General features: G+C 46.7%; 1 protein-coding gene across 2 annotated transcripts in view; it reads left to right on the top strand.

Annotated features, from left to right (window-relative positions):
* Positions 1–9137: 9137 nt before the first annotated feature.
* Positions 9138–21894, top strand: part of FNBP1L (formin binding protein 1 like) — a 143232-nt gene continuing 130475 nt past the window's right edge. The window contains exon 1 of one of the 2 annotated variants that reach the window (XM_040406679.1): positions 9138–9403. In XM_040406679.1, coding sequence (XP_040262613.1) covers positions 9380–9403 — 24 coding nt within the window. In that variant the 5' untranslated portion in view covers positions 9138–9379. The remainder of the gene's footprint in view (positions 9404–21894) is intronic. The other variant, XM_040406680.1, reaches the window with a different exon arrangement.

Genomic DNA, 21894 nt, shown 5'->3' with positions numbered 1-21894 from the left:
GCAGGATAACGGACCGAAGTGGATGGACAGATGTCTTTTTTCAGCCTTATAAACTGTGTTACTATGTTAAATAACTGGAGAGGAAGGTCGCTGGTGACAGATTTCCCTTTAAGATGAATGCTCTTGACTTCGGAGTGTACTTGCAGAAATCATGAATGTATCTGTGTATTTTGTCTATGCTTCTCATCCATAGTTTTATTTCAGATTTGACTTAGGCAGGGTGTTGGATCTCTTTAAAGAGACCAGTCCTGTATTTCTGCATTCACTTCTTTGGGAGGCATGGGAACAGACAAGCACGCTTGCTGAGCCACCTCCCATAGAAGTGATTGGAGAGAGCTGCGCACATGTCCAGCCACCTCTTCTTTCATTCTCCTCCTCGATGGGGTGACCAGGACCCCCATTTTGGAGGCAGGTATGGGTCCCAGAGGTAGGATCTCCACCTCTAATATACATTTTTGGCATATCAATATAGCATAAATGTCCAAAATGGGAATACCCCTTTAAACACATGAATACAAAAACAGCCTGCTCTAGCATATTCTCAGTGTCCTTCGAGATAGCGGTATATGGCTTTACATTGCCTCACAGAAGCTTCCATGGGACCTTGTATGTTCGGTTTCTGGGAGAATTTCATCATATGTCCTCCTTCAAATGAACCTGTAAGGTAACTTATATTGCCTTTTTTCAAGAGCAGGACATAATAAAGGAAGAAAATCTGAGCTCTGTGATACCGTATATAGGTTTATATGATTTGGAGAAGGATTTCTAGGTAAAAAGTAGAGCAAATCCAGATGGGACTCCTAGGAGACTTAGGGTACTTTCACACTAGCGGCACGGACCTCCAGCAGGCTGTTCCGGCGGGTGAACAGCCTGTCGGATCCATCCTGCCGCTAGAGAACGTGTGCCCCCGGACATGTCATACTTTTATTCCGGCGGCCTCTCGGCATGCACTGCCGCCAGAACTCTGCCCCGCCCCCATTATAGTCAATAGGGCCAGAGCGGTAGTCCGGGGGCACGCGTTCACTAGCGGCAGGACAGATCCAACAGGCTGTTCACCCACCGGAACAGCCTGCCGGATGTCCGTGCCGCTAGTGTGAAACTAGCCTAAGTGAGAGTCCTGCTTACACTGCACACACACAGTGATTGACAGCTTTCTTTATCCTCTTGACGACATGCGTCATACATCTACGGCAGATGTTATCTTTTTAAAGATGAAGCGGGTGCCAGCTGTTTCACACAGCAGATACCTAGGTCTAATGTCTGCGATTGGCGATAATGTAGATCATAGACAATTAGCCCTCGGATGCTGTGGTCAATTGTGACCATGGCATCTGAGGAGGCTTTCCCCAGGAGCACGTGCTGAGATCGGAGAAGCCGTTTGTTGGTGGTTATAGGCTGAAGCCTGTACGAGGCTACCATGCCTATCACAGGTATAATGCAATGTAGGCCTGCACGTGGCAATGCTCCATTGGAATATACTGACTGAAATAATGATCACACGTTCAGGTCCCCTAGGGGGGGGCTTAAAAAAAGTGAATTTTTTTTTTTTTAAATGTAAAATATATATGTATTCAAATCACCCCCTTTCCCCATAATAAACAATGAAAAATGACCAAACTATTAAAATATAAACGTATTTATTCTGCATTGTAACAGGAAAAAAAACCCAATATGGACAATATGCAGTTTTTTCATTGCTTCACCTCCCAAATATAATTGAAAAAAAAGTGGGAAAAAAAAGTAATCGGAGGGTGTGGGGATGAGCCCCATTGACAGGTGGTGAAATGTCCCAGAGTTATTTAATTGGGAAGAGAAGTATGTACTAAAACAGACAATTCCAGAGAGCTGACAGCTCCTCTATAAGTGTAAAGGAGAGAGAGTCTTCTCCCAAAATGTATTTATAGATAACTCAGAGTAATACCGCAAACTGTGATGGAAAATTGTCTGGCCTTACTGCTGCCAAGATGATTTTCCCCTTCTCTTGTCAGCACAGCGCCAATCTAGCTCATGGCAGCACAGTCTGGTTGCTAGGAATATAGGGGAGATTTATCATCTCCATTACACCTTGGCATGTGTTTACAACTTTTGAACAAACTGGTGATGCATCTCTGGATTTTGAGGGGGGGGGCATGACAAATGTAGAAAGAAGGCTTGACCAGCCACCCCAACAAATATATCTTTATTTACATGAGTTTTCTGACGCAAATAGATAATATGGTTGAAGAAAGACGTAAGTCCATCCAGTTCAACCAAGTGATAGGTGGGGACGCGAATCCCAGAAGGAAGTGAGAGATTTCTACACGTTTTCATAAGCATTGTCATTTACTTTTAAGAATTCATCTAAACTCGTTTTAAAACTGTCCACTGTTCTGTGACCACGTCCTGAGGAAGTCTATTCCACAGTTCTTAGGCCTCTTTCGCACGGGCGAGTTTTCCCGCGCAAGTGCAATGCGTGAGGTGAACTCATTGCACCCGCGCTGAATGCGGACCCATTTACTTCTCTGGGGCTGTGCACATGAGCGGTGATTTTCACGCATCACTTGTGCGTTGTGTGAAAATCACAGCATGCTCTATATTGTGTGTTTTTCATGCAACGCAGCCCCCATAGAAGTGAATGGGGCTGCGTGAAAATCGCAAACATCCGCAAGCAAGTGCGGATGCGGTGCGATTTTCACGCATGGTTGCTAGGAGATGATCGGGATGGGGACCCGATCATTATTATTTTATTTTCCCTTATAACATGGTTATAAGGGAAAATAGCATTCTGAATACAGAATGCATAGTAAATTAGGGATGGAGGGGTTAAAAATAACAAAAAAATAATTAAACTCACCTCATCCACTTGTTCGCGCAGCCCGGCTCGTCTTCTGTCTTCTTCTTTGATGACCTGGGAGGAAAAGGACCTTTGGCAACGTCACTGCGCTCATCACATGATCCATCACCGATCTGTGAAGAAGTCCGGGTTCGGGTCTGGGTACCAAACATGCCGATTTTTCGCCAATATATTTTGATCAAAACACATCTGTGCCCGCCTACCAAGCACCAAGGGGGTCTCAGGTCAGGCGGGTCCTACGCTAAACCTACCTAAGCCATTGGGCTTCTATGTTCAGGAGCGAAGACCCCGCACATATGGCGTGCTGCTCCTAGTCACCTCCATGTGCATCAAGAAACCAATGGGAGGAGGAGCGCACACCTATATGTGTATATACTTGTATAGGTTAATCATGTCCCCCCTTAGATGTCTCTTCTAATCTTTCTTCATAACTAAGACCCTCCATGCCCCTTATCAGTTTAGTCGCTCTCCTCTGTACTTTTCCAGCTGCAGTGCGTCCTTTCTAAAGAATGGTGCCCAGAACTGAACTACATATTCCAGATGAGGCCGCACCAACGCTTTGTAAAGTGGTAATATTACATCCCTGCCCCGCGAGTCCATGCCTCCTTTAATGCATGACAATATCCTGGTGGACTTAGAAGCAGCTGATTGACATTGTATGCTGTAATTTGATCTACCATCTACAAGGACACCCAAATCCTTCTCTATAAGTGAATCTCCCAGTGTTACATCCCCTAGGACAGTGGTGGCGAACCTATGGCACGGGTGCCAGAGGCGGCACTCAGAGCCCTCTATGTGGGCACCCGCACTAAGGCATATGGTGTACCAATATGCCTTAGACTTTTCCTGCCATTCATCAGCGCAGGGCACACTATGAACGGCACAGGAAGCGCATTGAATCTAGGCAGACTATTATAGCTAAATGATAAAGTACATGGAAGATATACTGTATTGGTATTCAGGGTAAATTGCCGTGTTGGTAAATAAGTGGGTTTTGGGTTGTAGTTTGGGCACTCTGTCTCTAAAAGGTTCGCCATCACTGCCCTAGGACATATGAAGCACAGAGATTATTACTACCAAGATGCAGAACTTTACATTTATCCACATTGAACCTCATTTGCCAAGTTGATGCCCAATCACTGTGAACCGAGTGTTCAAGTCAGAAATCTACAACAGCTCAGAGATGTCGTAGATTTCTGTTTAGGTGCATCTTCCGACGCTGCACGGGATATCAAGACTGGCGCAGAAAGAGCTGGTCTTTATAAATCTCCCCCATAATGCCCCCATCTTTTCAATGGGGTGACCGCACACCCTAAGCATCTAGTCTTTGTCACATTACTCAGATCTCTAGGTCAAGGCAGATTTGCCAGTGAACTGAGTAAAGAGAAGGAGCAAGTGTACCACTAATTTCTTTTTTATATAATTTAAACAGTTCGGAGCACATTTATTAACCACTTCATTACTGGAGTGTTTATCCCCCTCCCTTACCAGGCCAGTTTTTCAGTTGTAGCAATGGGTCTATCTTACTGCAAATAAGGCTATGACCGTATGAGTTTTGCGGTCCGCAAAAAAAAACTGATGATGTCCGTATAGCATTAGTTTTTTTTGCGGATCCATTGTAACAATGCCTATCCTTGTCCACAAAACGGACAAGAATAGGACATGTTCTATTTTTTTCCCGGGGCTACGCAACAGAGCAACGGATGCGGACAGCATTGAAGTGAATGCGGCTCGGATGCGGAACCAAACCATGTTCGTGTGCATATAGCCCAGTGCTTCTCAAATAGTGGGGCGCGCCCCCCAGGGGGGGCGCCAGGCTCCGTAAAGGGGGGCTCGTTCAGGGCCGGCCTTTGGGGTGTGCGAATTTCTTCTGTATAATGCCGGCAGGCAGGCCGGGCGGCCGTCCCGTCCCTCAGTGATGTCACGTGCCTGCGCCGCCTGCTTTATGAATGAAGCAGGCGGCGCAGACAAGTGACGTCACTGAGGGACGCGCCGGCCGCCCTGCCCGCCTGCCGGCATTATACAGAAGAAATTCGGATATACGGTACTATTAGGAGTGAGGGGGGCATGTTTAATAACTTTAAACGGCGGCGGCGGGCACACGGAATCTGTGGATGGCACAGTTAAGGGGTGGGGGTCTGTGGATGGCACTGTTATGGGCTGGGGGGGGGCACTGTGGATGGCACTGTTATGGGGTGGGGGGTCTGTGGATGGCACATATATAACAGTGCCAGCCACAGATCCCCCTGTAACAGTGCCAGCCACAGATCCCCCCCATAAGTGTCCGTCATCCACAGATCCCCCCGTAAGTGTCGGTCATCCACAGATCCCCCCATAAGTGTCGGTCATCCACAGATCCCCCCATAAGTGTCGGTCATCCACAGATCCCCCCATAAGTGTCCGTCATCCACAGATCCCCCCATAAGTGTCGGTCATCCACAGATCCCCCCATAAGTGTCGGTCAATCACAGATCCCCCCATAAGTGTCCGTCATCCACAGATCCCCCCATAAGTGTCCGTCATCCACAGATCCCCCCATAAGTGTCCGTCATCCACAGATCCCCCCATAAGTGTCCGTCATCCACAGATCCCCCCATAAGTGTCCGTCATCCACAGATCCCCCCATAAGTGTCTGTCATCCACAGATCCCCCCATAAGTGTCCGTCATCCACAGATCCCCCCCATAAGTGTCCGTCATCCACAGATCCCCCCATAAGTGTGTCCGATCCACATTTCTTTCTTTTTTTATTCTCTTATACGTTAATAAGGATACAGTGTTATGCAGAGGTGTACTTATAACAATTTTATAGACAAATGATACTATTTACAGTCGCGCGGGGGGCGCAAAATGTTTTCTTCTTCCTAGGGGGGGGGGGCATGACAGAAAATAATTGAGAAGCACTGATATAGCCTAACTGATTAATTTCTGAACCAGCCGAAATGTATTTGATATTATTTTTCTCGGGACACCTTAGACCTTTCTTTTGTGCCATTAGATAACGGATATAATTTTTTTAAAAATTACAAAAAACTGAAAATTATGAAAAATAAAAATATTTTTCCTTTCTTAGCAATTTTTTTTTCTAACTATTGCAAAAGGTTTCAAGAATAAACATTTCTAAAACCATTACCGTACTATTGTACTCTGGGCCCGCCGCAAGACTTCAAAAGACTGGAGCGCATTTAGGATTTTGGGGGCCCCATTTTTCTATTGCTGGTTGTATAGCACTGTGCTGCCAGAAAAACGTTGTACAGCGCTAAAACTCTACAAGCCCCTTCAAAGTGACTTTATTTATGTTATCCGCCTAAGGTATTCATCTTGGGGAAATTTGGACATTTTAATTTTTTTTTATTTTATTTCTTTACATGTGTTTGTATATTTTATGCAGAAAAAAAACCCTGCTATACAAACTATAGCTAAAACAAATACCTAGATTTTTTAAATAAACAAATGTGTGTATGTTTGTATATTTTACACATACAAATTCCACTATACTATTGCTAAAACTAATAAATATATATTTTTTATGATTGAAAAATGGGCGGGATGTTTGTATGGGTGTGTACGTAGTTTAATTACTGTTGCTAATACTGTTAACTATTGCTATATCTTTTTTTTTTTTTATATTATTTTTTTAAATTATTTATTTTTTATTTACTTTTTTAAGTGAATTAACCCCTTTCTGCCACAGTCAAGGCAGGAAGAGGTTAATTCCCAGCCTGCAGGATGACATTTCATTTTAAAGCCAGCAGATGGCGATCTTACATAAGAAAAAGCGCTCCCTGCCAGCTTTCAACCTCTTCAATGTAATACACGCTTGTAGCAGAGTGCTACAAGCGTGTATTACAGCCAGACTACTCCAGCTGGCTTCCGTACTTCTCCCTGTGACCGCAGCTGTCTAATGACAGCGCATGGGCCGCCGGCAGATGGCGATGTAACCCGAGGCGCCAGCCTCTACATAACTTCGGCGGATCCACCAACGCTTTTAAATGTAAGACAGCTTCCTAGGTGTCTTTTGCCACTGATTTTAGCATGGAGTCTGTGCCCAAGACTGCACGTCATTCATGATGACACCGCTTGCCATTGTTTTCAATGGGAGTCCACGCCTCTGTGGATTATGTACTCGTGGTTTTCCATAATATGTCAAGAGTGGACCTGTTTATGTTGGTGCGGTTTCCAGTAGTGTCCACTAGTGTTAAGAGTAAAAAAAAAAAAAAGCACTCACCTCCTCCATTTCCTCACGCTGCAGGGAACACTCGCTGCTGACTGGAGGACAGGACCTGCGAGACGTCATCACTCTGGAGCGCAGGTCCTGTCCTGAGCTTCCAGTCAGCAGCGAGTGTTCCCCGTGGCGGGAGCAAATGAAGGAGGTGAGTGCTTTTATTTTTTTTGCACCGAGAAGAAATATGGGCACTATAAATTCTGGGGGGCGTTAATGGGGGGCATTATTAATTCTGGGGGGCACTAATTGGGGCGTTAATATTATTAAGGGGGAATAATGAGGGCATTAAAGGGGTTTTCTCATCTCAGACAATAGGGGCATATCGCTAGGATATGCCCCCATTGTCTTATAGGTGCGGGTCCCACCGCTGGGACCTGCACCTATACAGAGAACGGAGCCCCGATAGTGAAGGGGAGCGCACTGCGCATGCGCAGCCGCACTCCATTCATTTCTATGGGGCCGCCGAAAATAGCCGAGCGCTGGCTCGGCTATTGCTGTCTGCCCCATAGAAATGAATGGGAGCATGGGCTGCACATGCGCGGCACGCTCCCATTCACTTCTATGGGAGAGGCGGGGATTAGCGCTTGGTGGTGGACGGACCCCGGGAAATTTGGGGTCCTCCAGCCACAGCGCTCCCCGCTCCGTTTCTCGATATAGCTGCGGGTCCCAGCGGTGGGACAAGCACCTATCAGACAGTGGGGGCATATCCTAGCGATATGCCCCCATTGTCTAAGATGGGAATACCCCTTTAATATTATTGGGGGGCACTAATAATGGTATTATTAATTCTGGGGGTACTAACGGGGTCATTACTATTATTGGGGGCACTATTAATTCTGGGGGGTGCTAATAGGGGTATTATTAATTCTGGGAGGCACTACTATTACCGGAGGCACTAATAGGGGCATTATTAATTTTGGGGAGCACTAATGGGGGCATTATACATTCTGGAGAGCAATAATGGGGGCACTAATGAAAGCATTAATATTACTGGGGGCATTATTAATTCTGGGGGGTACTAATGGAGGCATTACTATTACTGGGGGCACTAATTGGGGCATTATTAATTCTGGGGGACACATTATGAGATAGCGACCTAACACCTTTGTTAAGCTATGCTCCCCACCCCTTTGGTGGCCAGACATCTGGTTTTCTGAGTGTGAGCTGCAGCTACAATATGACTGAGGCTTCTCTAACCCCCAGTCAGTCAGTAGAGCCCGCAGACATGGCTCCCTGTGGCTGACTGAGGGGGAGAGAAGCGCTCTGGGCTTTTACCATTGTGCTTTTATTGTGAAAAAAACCCGATTTAATACATATGCAAATTAACCTGAGATGAGTCCTGTCCCTGACTCATCTCACATACAGGACTCATCTCAGGGTAATTTGCATATGTATCAAATCTTTTTTTTTTTTTTTACACAAATGAAAGCACACAGAGCTATGGGGACTGGGTATTGCGGATGTGCTAGCGGCCATCTAGCAGGCCATGTCCTCAGCTCTATACACAAAATCCTGGTGACAGGTTCCCTTTAAGTTGCTGTCATACTGTGGCTCCATTGCTGCTCCCCAGTAATATTAATGCCCCCATTAGTGCCTCCGGTAAGAGTAATGCCCCTATTAGTGCCCCCAGATACCGGCCGGGTGGTAACCCTAGCTGCAGCCCTCACCCTCCTTGGCCAATAATTGGATTTTTCACACAATGAGGTGTAAGTGTCCTTCTCTGACCATCCAAAATGTTGGGTGGTATGCACATGCCATTTTGCAAATCTTTTGCTCCTGGAGCGACCAAAGTTCAGCTTTTAGTTCTCATGGAGCTCTTGAAGTAAAAAATGCTGCGTTTTGACTGGTTGCTATGGGCAACAAGGCCAGTTTTGCTTTCAGTTTTCTTATATTTGCCCCCTCATAACTTTATTGTTCCTTCCTTATGAACAACCTGGCAGTTCCCATTACCGAGTGGGGGGGGACTATATGGGATGTACTACTTGGCGGTCCCCACAAGTAAAGTAGGCCCCTGACTTTGCTTTAGGACCCAGGAGCTTCACGTCACACCTCAGCCACCAAGCAGCCTGCTGTCACCTACCGGTCCGTCCACCTCGTCTCCCATGCCATCCCTTCCTGCCCATCCCTGCCTTCTCCTCCTCCCGGCCATTCCCGCCTCTCGTCTCCTCCCTCTCAGGGCTCCCCCCCTCCTCCTTCCCAATCTTCACACAACACACAAGGAAGGAGCTAGCAGCACCGGGACTCCGAGCCGCCCGTCCTCCCCCTGCGCACTAACAGCCGGACACAGCAGTGCTCTCCTCCCCGACACCCAGCAGCTGGAGCCATGAGCTGGGGCACGGAGCTGTGGGTAAGTGCGCGCGGCTGGGAGGGCTGTGAAGGTGATTTGGAGGTCCGGAGGAGGGCGGCAGTGCCAGGTGGTGCGGCCGCCGCTCCCCTCTGCTGCTCCGTCCACCAGTCTATGGGCAGACGCGGTAGCGCAGAGACTTGCTGCGTTTCTCCCAGCGGGTTCCCTCACATGCATGCTGATGAGACCTGGCTTAGTTTTGGTTCTGCCCGGGGTGGCCATTGTATAGCAGAGCCCCGTGCTGTGCTCCATGCATTGTGCTGGGGTGTGTGCACACAGCCAGGTGAAGGGCAGCTTTTGTCTGGGTGCCTGGCAGCAGACGATCACACCCTTCCTTTCATCTGCTCTTGCTGGCTTCAGTGTCAGTCTTCTCCTCACAGATTTTGGGGTCTTTCTTGTCTGTGATGGGCGCAGTGCTTTGACCATAGACGACCCATATTCCTGCTGTGTCTCCTGTCCCTCAGACATTTTGGGGGAAAATGATGATAAATGATCATTTACTGATGTTTTCTTCGTCCTGGATCCCGGGGTGCATTACTATGATATCCGTCGCCCCCGCTCTGTCTCCCCCCATTCAGTGATTTTTGCCTTAGGTGTGTAAACAATGCATAGTGTGAATACGCACGAGACGAGGCTGCGTGTAATCGCTTTAACGTACTTGGTCACCAGCCGTGTTAATGGCAGCGGCATTGTATTGTGCGCTCACTTAGGCTCTCTTTTGGAGCGGGTCCCTCCAGTGAAGATGGGCGCTGTAGTTAAAAAGGAGCCGCGCTGTGTTGTCACCCCCGTCCAGGGCCTCCGTGTGCCAAGTGCAAGGCATTCTCGGGGGCCTGTCACTGGGAAATGTCTGCTGAGGATCCCGTCCCGGGTCCATCGCATCCATGTGACGTACTATAGAGGTCCAGACAATGCGGTCTACTCTTTTACGGACGGCAGACCATGTACGCGATGTTGTAACGATGGGACAGACGAGCGCCTTTGTTGGATTCTAGGGAATTGCATTAAAGCCATTCCCTAATTTATTGCTATTTTCAGAATTGCAGGTTGGTCTCGTAGTAGAGGAAATCGGTCATTTCCTTGCTGTTTGGTCAGGGTACAGGCCGCCATAAACAGCAGCCTGTGTTCTGTCTATTGTACAGTACATGCATGCCGCTCGCTGGTTAGGCTGGTTTCACCCAGCTGTATTTCAGCGTGTGCTAGGTTGGGGTCAGTAGAACCATAGAGGGGGGAGGTTCTGGGTATTAAAGGGGTTTTCCAAGATTCTGGTATTGATGACCTTTATAAGTGAGGCCACAGAGCGCCGCGGCCTCTTCCTAGGCCGGTGACATTTCATGTTCATGGGTTACGTAGCCTAGGCGCAGCGCAGTCCCATTCAAGGGAATGACTTGGAGCTGCAATACCAATCATCGCCACTTTCCAATGGTCGGCGCTGCGCTTGGTACGTTATGAGGAGGCTGCGGCGCTCACCAGAACACTGCGGCCTCCTCAAAAAGCTGACCAGCAGGGGTGACGGGTGTCAGACACCCCCCCCCATGTCCTGAGGATAGGTCATCAGTATCAGAATCTCAGAAAACCCCTTTAAAGAGAATATAAACTTCTTCTTTCGGATATGCCGCACCACACCTGTATCGGGAAAAATGGAACAGCAACCAAAATAGTGAAGTCCCACTAGAGTAATTAAAAGCTCACGTGGGGGGTTTATCAAACTGGTGTAAAGTAGAACTGGCCTTGTTGCCCATAGCAACCAATCAGATTCCACCTTTTATTTTTTCAAAGGAGCTGTGAGAAATGAAAGGTGGAATCTGATTGGTTGCTATGGACAACAAGGCCAGTTTTACTTTGCACCAGTTTGATAAATGACCCCAGCGCTTTCTATTGTACTCGTAGACGTAGAAGATAAAATCGCATATCGGCATAAAACGCCCAACTCAAGTTTCACTATCACTTCTTCCGAGTTGCGCAGTTTTTCAAAGAACATTGAACAACAATATCGGCCCTAAAAAATGGATGCAAAACGGCCATGAAAACAGTTTTCGTTTTTTAACGTCAGTTTTTTTCCCCACTATCATGTGAATGTAGTGTTACCTGACAGATCCCACACTGTCCCCACGGTTCTTCCAGCCGGACCCTGTTTACCAGACGCGTCACCACTCCAGCCGATCACTTGAGTGCATGGCTGAGGATCAGTGATCTGCTGCAGGGGTCGATGTGACATTACTGCTGCAGCCAGCTCGGCCTGGAGAACCGCATCCTGTCAGGTATGTAATAAGATGGTGTGTTGTCCAGTTTCTTCCTGAAACCAGACCACCCCTTTAATCCGGCTGAGGCAAAATTTGGGTTACGGTGGCACATGGCATATTTTGCTAAAAAAAACAAAAAAAAACTTTGCATTGCAAAGGGTGGAATCTGCGGCATAAGTGACATGCACCATGTGTCCACGGGGCATGGAAGAGAACTTCTAAAACCGCCTCCGCTTTGCTGCTGTCAGTGCTGCAGATTTGCTAAAACATACAAGCGCCTAGGCCCTAGGCCCAGCTGTGGAAAAACTACAACTCCCAAGATGTACACTTTCTTTGCTGTTGCCAGAACTCCACAGAAATGAATGGATGCCTGCTGGGAGTTGTAGTTTCACCACAGCTGCAGTGCCGAAGGTTAGCCATCACAGGCCCAGGATAAACCTTGGCATGGTGATCACACGGCTGGACCATGTGGTGGACCCCTGCTCATGACATGTAATAACTGCTGGGACAGGTGACCGCTACCTCACGTCTTGTGGTCTCAGCACACCGGAGATGTATAACCTACCACGGCGCTCAGTTAGACCGCACGCAGCGTGAAAGTGCAGAGGAGGAAGTGAGTCTTCGGTTTATCCAGTGATTCATACAGATCTTTGGTAGATAGACGCTCTGGTCACTTCTGATATCATATGGCGGATAGAACGGCATATAATACACAGTGCCGTGGTTTTCCGTTATGCGGTATAACGTTGGCATTGGCCATGCTGGGCAGTTCTTGGACCGCTAACTGTAGCAGTGACGTCAAATGATCCGTTTTCTGATCGTTATCACATTGACTTCTGTTCTCCTGAAATTGTTTTGATACCAATTATTGCCATGACCACTACTAATCACCAAGCCACGAGGAAGGACGCCACGTCCGAAATGTGTTGGCATCTATAGTTTTCTATGCAACGTTTTTAATGATTTTTGCAATATAAAATTCACAGTTTTTATTTTCCCTTTGTTTTTGTGGCACTCCTCACTGCTTGCATTGTCCTAATTCCCAGCACCTCTAGGGACCCCTCACCTCTACTGCCCCCCTTGTGTTCACTTCTAAGGGAGGTCTGCCCCTTCTGCAGCCTAGGTTGCTGAATTAAAGAAAGGGGCCTCCCTTAGATATGTCTTCTTCAGGTAGGTCATTCACTTCACAGGTGATGGCGGTAGCTGTGGGACCTCGTTGCCATGTACCTTATGCAGGTAGGAGGTCTCCATGGTAGAACCGGTTATGTAAACCCTTTGAATGGTGTTAGTGTGAACGTACAGAGGCCGATAGGTTGTGCAGTTCATAGTCAATAGCCGCGGCCAACGCTATTCCTCCAGACCTCTCATACACGTGTGCTGTGGCCAGACACCGAAAGGATCGGACATGTTGAAATTCAATAGCCGCATCCTCGTTTCCCCCCCAATATCATGTTGGGGTCAAATCGACACATTCCGATACACGTAAGGTGGTCGGCTAGTCCCGGTGAGTTGGGCAGAGTTGTCTCTCATTTGTTGAGCACCTTTAAGCGGATTTTGAAAGGCACAGCGTGTCAGTTATGTTTGCCGTTTTTGGTGCGGAGCTCACCCTTTTCAGTAGATGACACCTGCGTCAAAACCACACGCACGAAAACAGTGTGGGATGGTGTGGAAACGTACACCTGCGTCAAAATTGCGTAGCATCCGCATGCAAGTGTGGATGCGGTGCGATTTTCACGCATGGTTACTAAGGAGATGATGTTAGTAAATGGGGATGAGCAATCCCAGACCCCATTAAAGTCAATTCACTGTATTATTTTCCATTATAACATGGTTAGAAGAAAAAATAATAGTATTCCTAATACAGAATGCTTACTAAAATGTCCATTGAAGGGTTAAAAAATAAACTCACCTCATCCACTTGATCGCGCAGCCGGCATCGTCGTCTTTCTTCTTCCTGCAGGACCTGCGAAAGGACCTTTGATGAAGTAATCGCGCTCACCACGTGGCGAGTGTGGGGACGTCAGCGCAGGTCCTGCTGAATGAAGATAGAAGGTCCTTTTGCAGGTCCTGCAGGAAGAAGACGATACCAGCTGCGCGATCAAGTGGATGAGGTGAGTTTGTTTATTTTTATTTTTTTAACCCCTCAATGGACATTTTAGTAAGCATTCTGTATTAAGAATGCTATTATTTTCCATTATAACCATGTTAGAAGGGAAAATAATTAAAACCAACACAACACCTAACCCGAACTTCAGTGAAGAAGTTCGGGTCTGGGTAACACATTCAGTTTTTTATCACGCGTGTGCAAAACGCATTGCACTGGCGTGGAAAAAACTGAACAACGGAACGCAATTGCAGACAAAATTGCCTGCTTACTTGCGCAGGTTTGCTGCAATGCACCCGCAACGCATCCGGACAAAATCTGTGACGGCCGTGTGAAAGAGGCCCTACCCTAACTGCACACTGGTGCGGGTTTTCATGCGGATCTCTCTGCCTTAGGCCTCATGCACACTGCCGTTGTTTTGGTCCGCATCCGAGCCGCAGTTTTGGTGGCTCGGATGCGGACCCACTCACTTCAATGGGGCTGCAAAAGGTGCGGACAGCACTCCGTGTGCTGTCCGCATTCGTTGCTCCGTTACGTGTATGGCAAAAAAAAATATAGCCTGTCCTATTCTTGTCCGCGTTTTGCGGACAAGAATAAAGCAGTTATATCAATGGCTGTCCGTGCCGTTCCACAAATTGCGGAACGCACACGGACGCCATCCGTGTTTTGCGGACCGCAAAACACACAACGGTCGTGTGCATAAGGCCTTACTTTGCAATGCAGTACAAGATCTCCACAGCAGAAACAATCGACGCGCTGCTGACTTAAAAAACCGCAGGTCAATTTCTGCAGGGGAAAAAAAAATTTGCAACGTGTACATGAGACTGGGCAATTCTCATTCACTTACTGTATGATGTTGCTTTTTTTTTTTGCATAAAAATCCTTTCAGAAAAACTGGAAGCAATCTGCGACATGTGCAGTCAGCCTTAGGGTCTTGCAATGGACAAATGCCATATTAACCTTGTACACTTGTCATCATCGGGTTAAGGGCGCCTTCACATGTGGCAGACAAATTAATTTGAATGGATTTCTGCCCTATTAAGGTGAATGGAACAAATTTTCAGTCGCAGAAGTTTCTGCCACAAAATCTGCCATGGGTGACGGCTCCCTCATTTCCCTGTTAGGCCCCGTTCACAGCTGCGTTTAAATTCCAACGGGCTATTCCGTTAGGCCCCTTTCACACGAGCGAGTGTTCTGCGCAGGTGCAATGCGTGATGCGAACGCATTGCGCCCGCAGGGAATCCGGACCCATTAGTTTCAATGGGGCTGTGTACATGAGCGTTGGTTTTCATGCATCACTTGTGCGTTGTGTGAAAATCACGGCATGTTCTATATTCTGCGTTTTTCACGCAACGCTGGCCCCATAGAAGTGAATGGGGCTGCATGAAAATCGCATCCACATTTGCTTGCGTTTTTCACGAGTGGTTGCTAAGAGATGTTTGTATACCTCCAGTTTTTTATCACGCTTGTGCAAAAAGCATTAAATCGCATTGCATCCGCGCGATAAAAACTGAACGCGATCGCAGACAAAACTGAATGCCCTTGCTTGTCAAATCGCGCATTTTTTACTGAACACATTCGCAACGCTTCCGGGCCTAATCCGCACACCGCTCGTCTGCAAGGGGCCTTAGCCTGTCACGGCATAAATGTCGGCTGGAGAAAAACTGCTGCGTGCAGTGATACGTGTCCGTCCGAAAACAGTCATTTATGCCAGATCCCATTATAGTCTATAGGAATCCGGCAGTACACTGTCATATCCGGCAATGCTGTATACGGCGGTCTCCTCTGTCGGGTCAGGCTACCGAATTACCAGCTCAACTGTGAACCAGGCCTTATAAAACCACATGCATAGACTGTGTATATGGTGGCACATGGGAGTCCATATGGAGCTGTAGGCTGCCGTTTTGTACGTCCGTTTACTATATAGGGATGTCCTTGAGGCCTTATTCTCATCCTCTCCTGTATGTGATGGAGTGAAATGAGTCCTGTCTCCATGAAGAATAGTCCCGTCACCTGCCCCATCACCTGTATGGTGACTAAATACCATTTGGAGATGAGACTATGGGCAGAATTATGTCAGAAGATCCCGGTAGCGCTTGGCTTCTGACATCCAGGATATTAGTAAAGCATTTAAGTATTTTTTTTCTTAATCGCGCTTAATCCTAATTGTTCTAAAGCGTAGCTTCAGTCTGAGCTTTGGGTGTAATTGATGCAGTTTTTTTTTTTTTTTATATCTGAGCAGGAAATCCTCTCTTTGGGGATCTTGTCAATGACTTATTAAAAACCAAGCCCATTGGATTGTCCAAATTGAATTGGCCGTATGACTGGAGCCGTTAAAAACGGTTTCCGATGGGATCTGCGTTCCTATAGAGCCTTCAGTTGCTTGGATCTCAGCGAGAACAGATTGTGAGCAGAGGACTGGATGGAGTCTTCTCAGGATACCCAAGGTCTGCTTCTGGTTAAACCTGCGTAGAAAATCCTGTTTCTGATCCATTAAAGAATGCTGTGCTGTAAATTACTAGATGACAGGCCCCATGGAGAACGCATTACAGCTCAGGTTACTGTCACATAGATCTTAATGTCCCCATCCTTCAGGATTGAGGCCTCCTGGCTTTTTGGTGGATTGTCCGTTTGTGTAGTATACCAGGCATGTGTTAGATAAGTCATCCGAATTGGGGGATTTTTTGGCAGGCCATTATACGCAGTGACGAGTGGTAGACGTCCGTCTGCAGAAGACTTGATCTGCCAGGTTGGAACGTTTTCTCTCACAGGATGAAACCGCTTGTGTTTTCAGCTTCTTCAGCTGATCATTTGCCAGTTCGCACAAGCGTCCATTCATACGCTGCATGTTACGTGCCCCCCACCGCCCAGTGGTAGCCATTTGCAGTTGTGTTTTTTTTTAAATATAAATGGTTCTTTCAAATGCGCCTGCATGTGGTGTGAACCTAGTCAAAAATGCAGACCCTTGTCCATTGACGGGACATCCTTGCATTTTCTGCTCCAAGGCCGCCTTCACATCTCCGGCGAGCTGATCCGGCTTTCATCCGGACCAAAGAGCATTGCATGCAACATGTTTTGCCTGGCCGGAAAGCGTCCAGATCACCACCGTACCTCATTACAGTCAATGGGGATCTGGCGAAATCCGGTAAGCTGCTCTCTGCTAGAACAGCCTGCAGGATCTGCTGCCGGAGATGTGAACGCGGCCTCGCACCTTTTTGGTGCTTGGTCTGAGGGCCACCTTGTCGGATTGAATAAATCCCAAAGGCTGCAATAAAACATAAAGGGGTGTTATCATCTGAGACCTTCAGGGCATATTGAAAGTAGATGCCCTAAAGATCTGATAGGTTCCACCTCTAGGACGACCACTCGTTGGTAGAATGGGGGTCCTGTTATCTCTTGTTGGCACTCCATTGTAGCTTAAAGGAGTTGCTCTAGTTTAGGTATTTGCACGCATGTTTGGCCACCACCTCTGCACCTCATCTACTTCCTTCTGAAGTGCTATGCAGGAGCCAGAAGACCCCCAGTCTGCCGATATCTAGGGATCCAAGAAATGGCCACACAAGTACAGAAAGCACGCCTGTGACCTGACGGGGGCCGCACAGAATAGCATTGTGGGACACGTGGTCTGAAGGGCCTGCCAACCCTTGAGAAGGAAACCATCAGGAATATAGCACCCTGCCTGGAGGACCACATTCAGTAGGGACTTTTTGCCAGGCTTTGTGTTGAAGACTCGGTAGCAATGTACCAAGCCCAGAATTCTGACTTCAAATTTAGGGCTTTTAAAATGTCGCAAAAATTGTCTGTCTTACTCCAGTATAGAGGTGGAGTAACTTCTCCAGACAGAAGTGTGAGGCTTAATGCACACCATCAGGATTGCGTGCGGGAAATCCGCACCGTAGGTCATGTACATTGTATTCTATAAGAATTTGAAATTCTCAATGCACACGATGCAGATTTTTTCAGCGCGGATTTTAAAATCCGCAGCATGTCAATTTATTTTATTTTTCCTGACCGGATTTTCTTTATTCACATAGTAAAATCTGCACCAATTCATGTGGGTTGACTGCACGGATTTGACTGCGGATTTCAGTGCGGATTCTCCGCACATGAATCCTGAACGTGTGCATGTACCCTTAGGCCACCTGCACCCGAGTGCAGATTTCAAAACAGATTTGTGTGCGTTTACTGAAAAAAAAAAAAAGCGCCAAAGTGTACATGAGGTTTGTCTGATCACATGCACTTTGCTGGTGCGTGGAAAAAACGGAACGTGTGCAGGTAGCTTTAGACTGAAAGATGCACAGAATTTATCAAACATTGTGCAACACTTGGTAAAATTTGGCAGAAATTACTGAAAAGCTGACTCCTGCAAAACGGGACTTATGATAAATATCCCCTATACTATCGTGTAAAAGAGCAAATAAAAGCAGGGCGAGGGGCCCGCTGACAGCTGCCTTTTAGGACTGTGTTCTCTTTCCTATTTGGTTTTTTCACATGTTGACACATCCTGGGGAAAGGGATATAATGTAGTTGTAATTTTCCATACCTTCCCCTAGCAATTTTTTTCTACACTCTTATGCATGCATTCTTAAAAGGGCTCTCCAAAAATAATAAATCCGTCCATCCTTAAAGGGATTCTGTCACCTCTTTTTACCCTATAGAGATGCGGACATGCACGGCTAGATTGCCGCTAGCATGTCCGCAATATACCTGTCCCATATCTCTGAGTGGTTTTATTGAATGTAAAAAATTATTTCATATATATGTAAATCAGCCTGGTAAGGAGCGCAAGGGGCCGCACTAACCGTTCTGGAGCCCAGCACCGCCTGTATCCAGGAATCTCCTCCTTGCTCAGAGTCAGATCGCCGTAATCTCGTGATGAGCAGTGCCGGCATAGTGTTCCTTCCATGTGCTCTCATCAGCCTCAGGAAAGGAACTGCGCATGTGCGAGTTTGCGCAATGCGAGATTACGGCAATCTGACTTTGTGAGCAAGGAGGAAATTCCTGGATACAGGCGGTGCTGGGCTCCAGAACGGTTATATTGTGTGTGTATATATATGTAAATCAGTCCAGGCTGATAGATAGATAGATATATATATATATATATATCTATTTTTTTTTCCTCTATCTTTTTTTTACTACACTCAATAAAACCACTCAGAGATATGGGACAGGTATATTGCGGACATGCTAGCGGCGATCTAGCCGTGCATGTCCGCATCTCTATAGGGTAAAAAGAGGTGACAGAATCCCTTTACATGACAGAACGGGGGCAGCACGGTAGCTCAGTGGTTAGCACTGGTGCCTTGCAGCTTCGGGGTCATAGGTTCAAATTCGACCAAGGACAACATCTGCATGGAGTTTGTATGTTCTCCCCGTGTTTGTGAGTTTCTTCCATGTACTCGGTTTCCTCGGTTACTGATAGGGACCTTACATTGTGAGCCCCATTGGGGACAGTTGGATGCTAATGGTGATGCTAATGTCTGTAGCGCTATATAAGTGCATAAAATAAAAATGTGTGAGAAATACCCCAAACCCTTCATACCTCCGGTAGATGCCATTTCTAACCTATTGATAGGTCATCAATATCAGATCGGCGGGGTCCGACACCCCTGCCGATCAGCTGTAAAGTGAGATTGCGCACGCAGTGTTTTCCTGCTCACCTCTGCTTTGCCATAGACGGCAGCGGCGGACAGTAAGGGAGACAGCACGTGCCCACTGCAATCGCTGACATTAATGACCTATCCTGAGGTTAGGTCATCAATACTAAAAGGCCGGACAACCCCTTTAATACAGAGCACTTTTTGTGATGTATTGTGATTCTCCATATTGCCTCCTTTGCTATCTTAATTCATTTTTCCATCACAGTGTACAGTCCTGATCAAAAGTTTAAGACCACTTGAAAAATGGCAAAAAATCATATTTAGCATGGCTGGATCTTAACAAGGTTCCAAGTAGAGCTTCAACATGCAACAATAAGAAATGATAATGAGACAAAACATTTTTTGAGCATTCAATTAATTGAAAATAACAATTAAACTGAAACAGGCAGTTTTTCAGCTGATCCAAATTTTAGGACCACATGCCTTTAATAGGCCAAATCTGTGCAAAGATGTGGATTCATTGTCATTTTCTGTCCGGTAGTCACACGTTGTGATGGCAAAGGCAAAAAAACTCTCCCTTTTTGAACGTGGTCGGGTTGTTGAACTGCATAAGCAGGGTCTCTCACAGCGCGCCATCGCTGCTGAGGTGGGACGCAGTAAGACAGTCATTTGGAATTTCTTAAATGATCCTGAGGGTTATGGAACAAAAAAGTCAAGTGGAAGACCCAAAAAAATTTCACCAGCACTGAGCCGGAGGATCCAATTGGCTGTCCGTCAAGACACTGGACGATCCTCGACCCAAATTAAGGCCCTTACTGGTGCTGACTGCAGCCCCGTAACCATCAGACGGCATCTGAGACTGAAGGGCTTCAAAAACAAAAAACCTCTTCAAAGATCTCGTCTCCTTGAACGCCACAGAACTGCTCGTTTGGACTTTGCAAGAGAGCACCAAACATGGGACATTCAAAGGTGGAAGAAAGTTTTATTCTCTGATGAGTTTTTTACCTTGATGGTCCTGATGGTTTCCAACATTACTGGCATGACAAGCAGATCCCACCTGAGATGTTTTCTACGTGCCACAGTGGAGGGGGCGCCATAATGGTCTGGGGTGCTTTTTCCTTCAGTGGAACAATGGAGCTTCAGGAAGTGCAGGGGCGTCAAACGGCCGCTGGCTATGTCCAGATGTTGCAGAGAGCATTCCTCATGACTGAGGACCCTCGTCTGTGTGGTAACGACTGGGTTCTTCAACAGGACAACGCTACAGTACACAATGCCCGCAGTACAAGGGACTTCTTCCAGGAGAATAACATCACTCTTTTGGCCCATCCTGCGTGTTCCCCTGATCTAAATCCAATTGAGAACCTTTGGGGATGGATGGCAAGGGAAGTTTACAAAAATGGACAACAGTTCCAGACAGTAGATGGCCTTCGTGCGGCCGTCTTCACCACTTGGAGAAATGTTCCCACTCACCTCATGGAAACGCTTGCATCAAGCATGCCGAAACGAATTTTTTAAGTGATAAACAATATCGGCGGAGCTACTCATTACGGAGTTCATGTTTGGAAGTTGGATTTCTGTTTTGGGGGGGTTTCGTTTTTTTGGGGTTTTTTTGGAGGTGTGGTCCTAAACTTTTGATCAGCTGAAAAACAGCCTGTTTCAGTTTATTCGTTGTTTTCCTTAAATTGAATGCTCAAAAAATGTTTTGTCTCACTCCCATTACTTCTTGTTGCATGTTGAAGCTCTACTTAGAACCTTGTTAAGATACAGCCATGCTAAATAGGATTTTTTGCAATTTTTCATATGGTCTTAAACTTTTGATCAGGACTGTACACTGCTATTTTCCATGGTTACGACCACCTTACAATCCATCAGCAGTGGTCGCTCTTGCTATAGGAAAAGGCAGCGGCCTATGTGAGCTCCCGCTGTCCCGGGAGCGCCTTTTTCTATAATGTACAAGCACGGCCATTGCTGTTGGATACGAGCAGTGTATAATGTGATGGAAAAATGAATCTAGCCGGCAAAGGAGGCAATATGGACAATCACAATACATTAGTAAGTGCCTTGTATTCACTTTCTCTACATGATAAATGCCATCGGCTGAAGTGACACAACCCCTTTAACTCTTCTCGCTGGAGAAAGCAGCCTGCATAGATGCCTCGTGCATACGTACATCCATATCTTGGGAAATGTAGGTGTATTACTTACATAATCCAAGCTAGGTTGTTAAAGAGTATCTGTCAGCAGTAACAACCCTATTAAACATTGCATTTGCATAAAAATAAGAGTAAGTTGTACTCTGTAACAACGCTTCAGAGAAACATAAAGGTGTCCTTTTACTCGGTAGCATCAACCCTGACAGGCACTGTGTGTGGTTTCATAGGGTTAATTAATCCTGCTGACTCATGCACATGATCGTAGCCTGTTTTGCAGTCCACAAATTACAGATCCATAAATCACAGATACCAGCCACATGCCTTCTGCATTTTGCGGAACGGGACATCATGCCCTCAGTGGAACTGTGAAACTGACAAGATTAGGGCATGTTCTATA

The sequence above is a fragment of the Bufo bufo genome, chromosome 9 (assembly GCF_905171765.1).
Source record: "Bufo bufo chromosome 9, aBufBuf1.1, whole genome shotgun sequence".
Taxonomy (NCBI): domain Eukaryota; kingdom Metazoa; phylum Chordata; class Amphibia; order Anura; family Bufonidae; genus Bufo; species Bufo bufo.
This window is presented reverse-complemented; position numbering and strand designations above follow the sequence as displayed.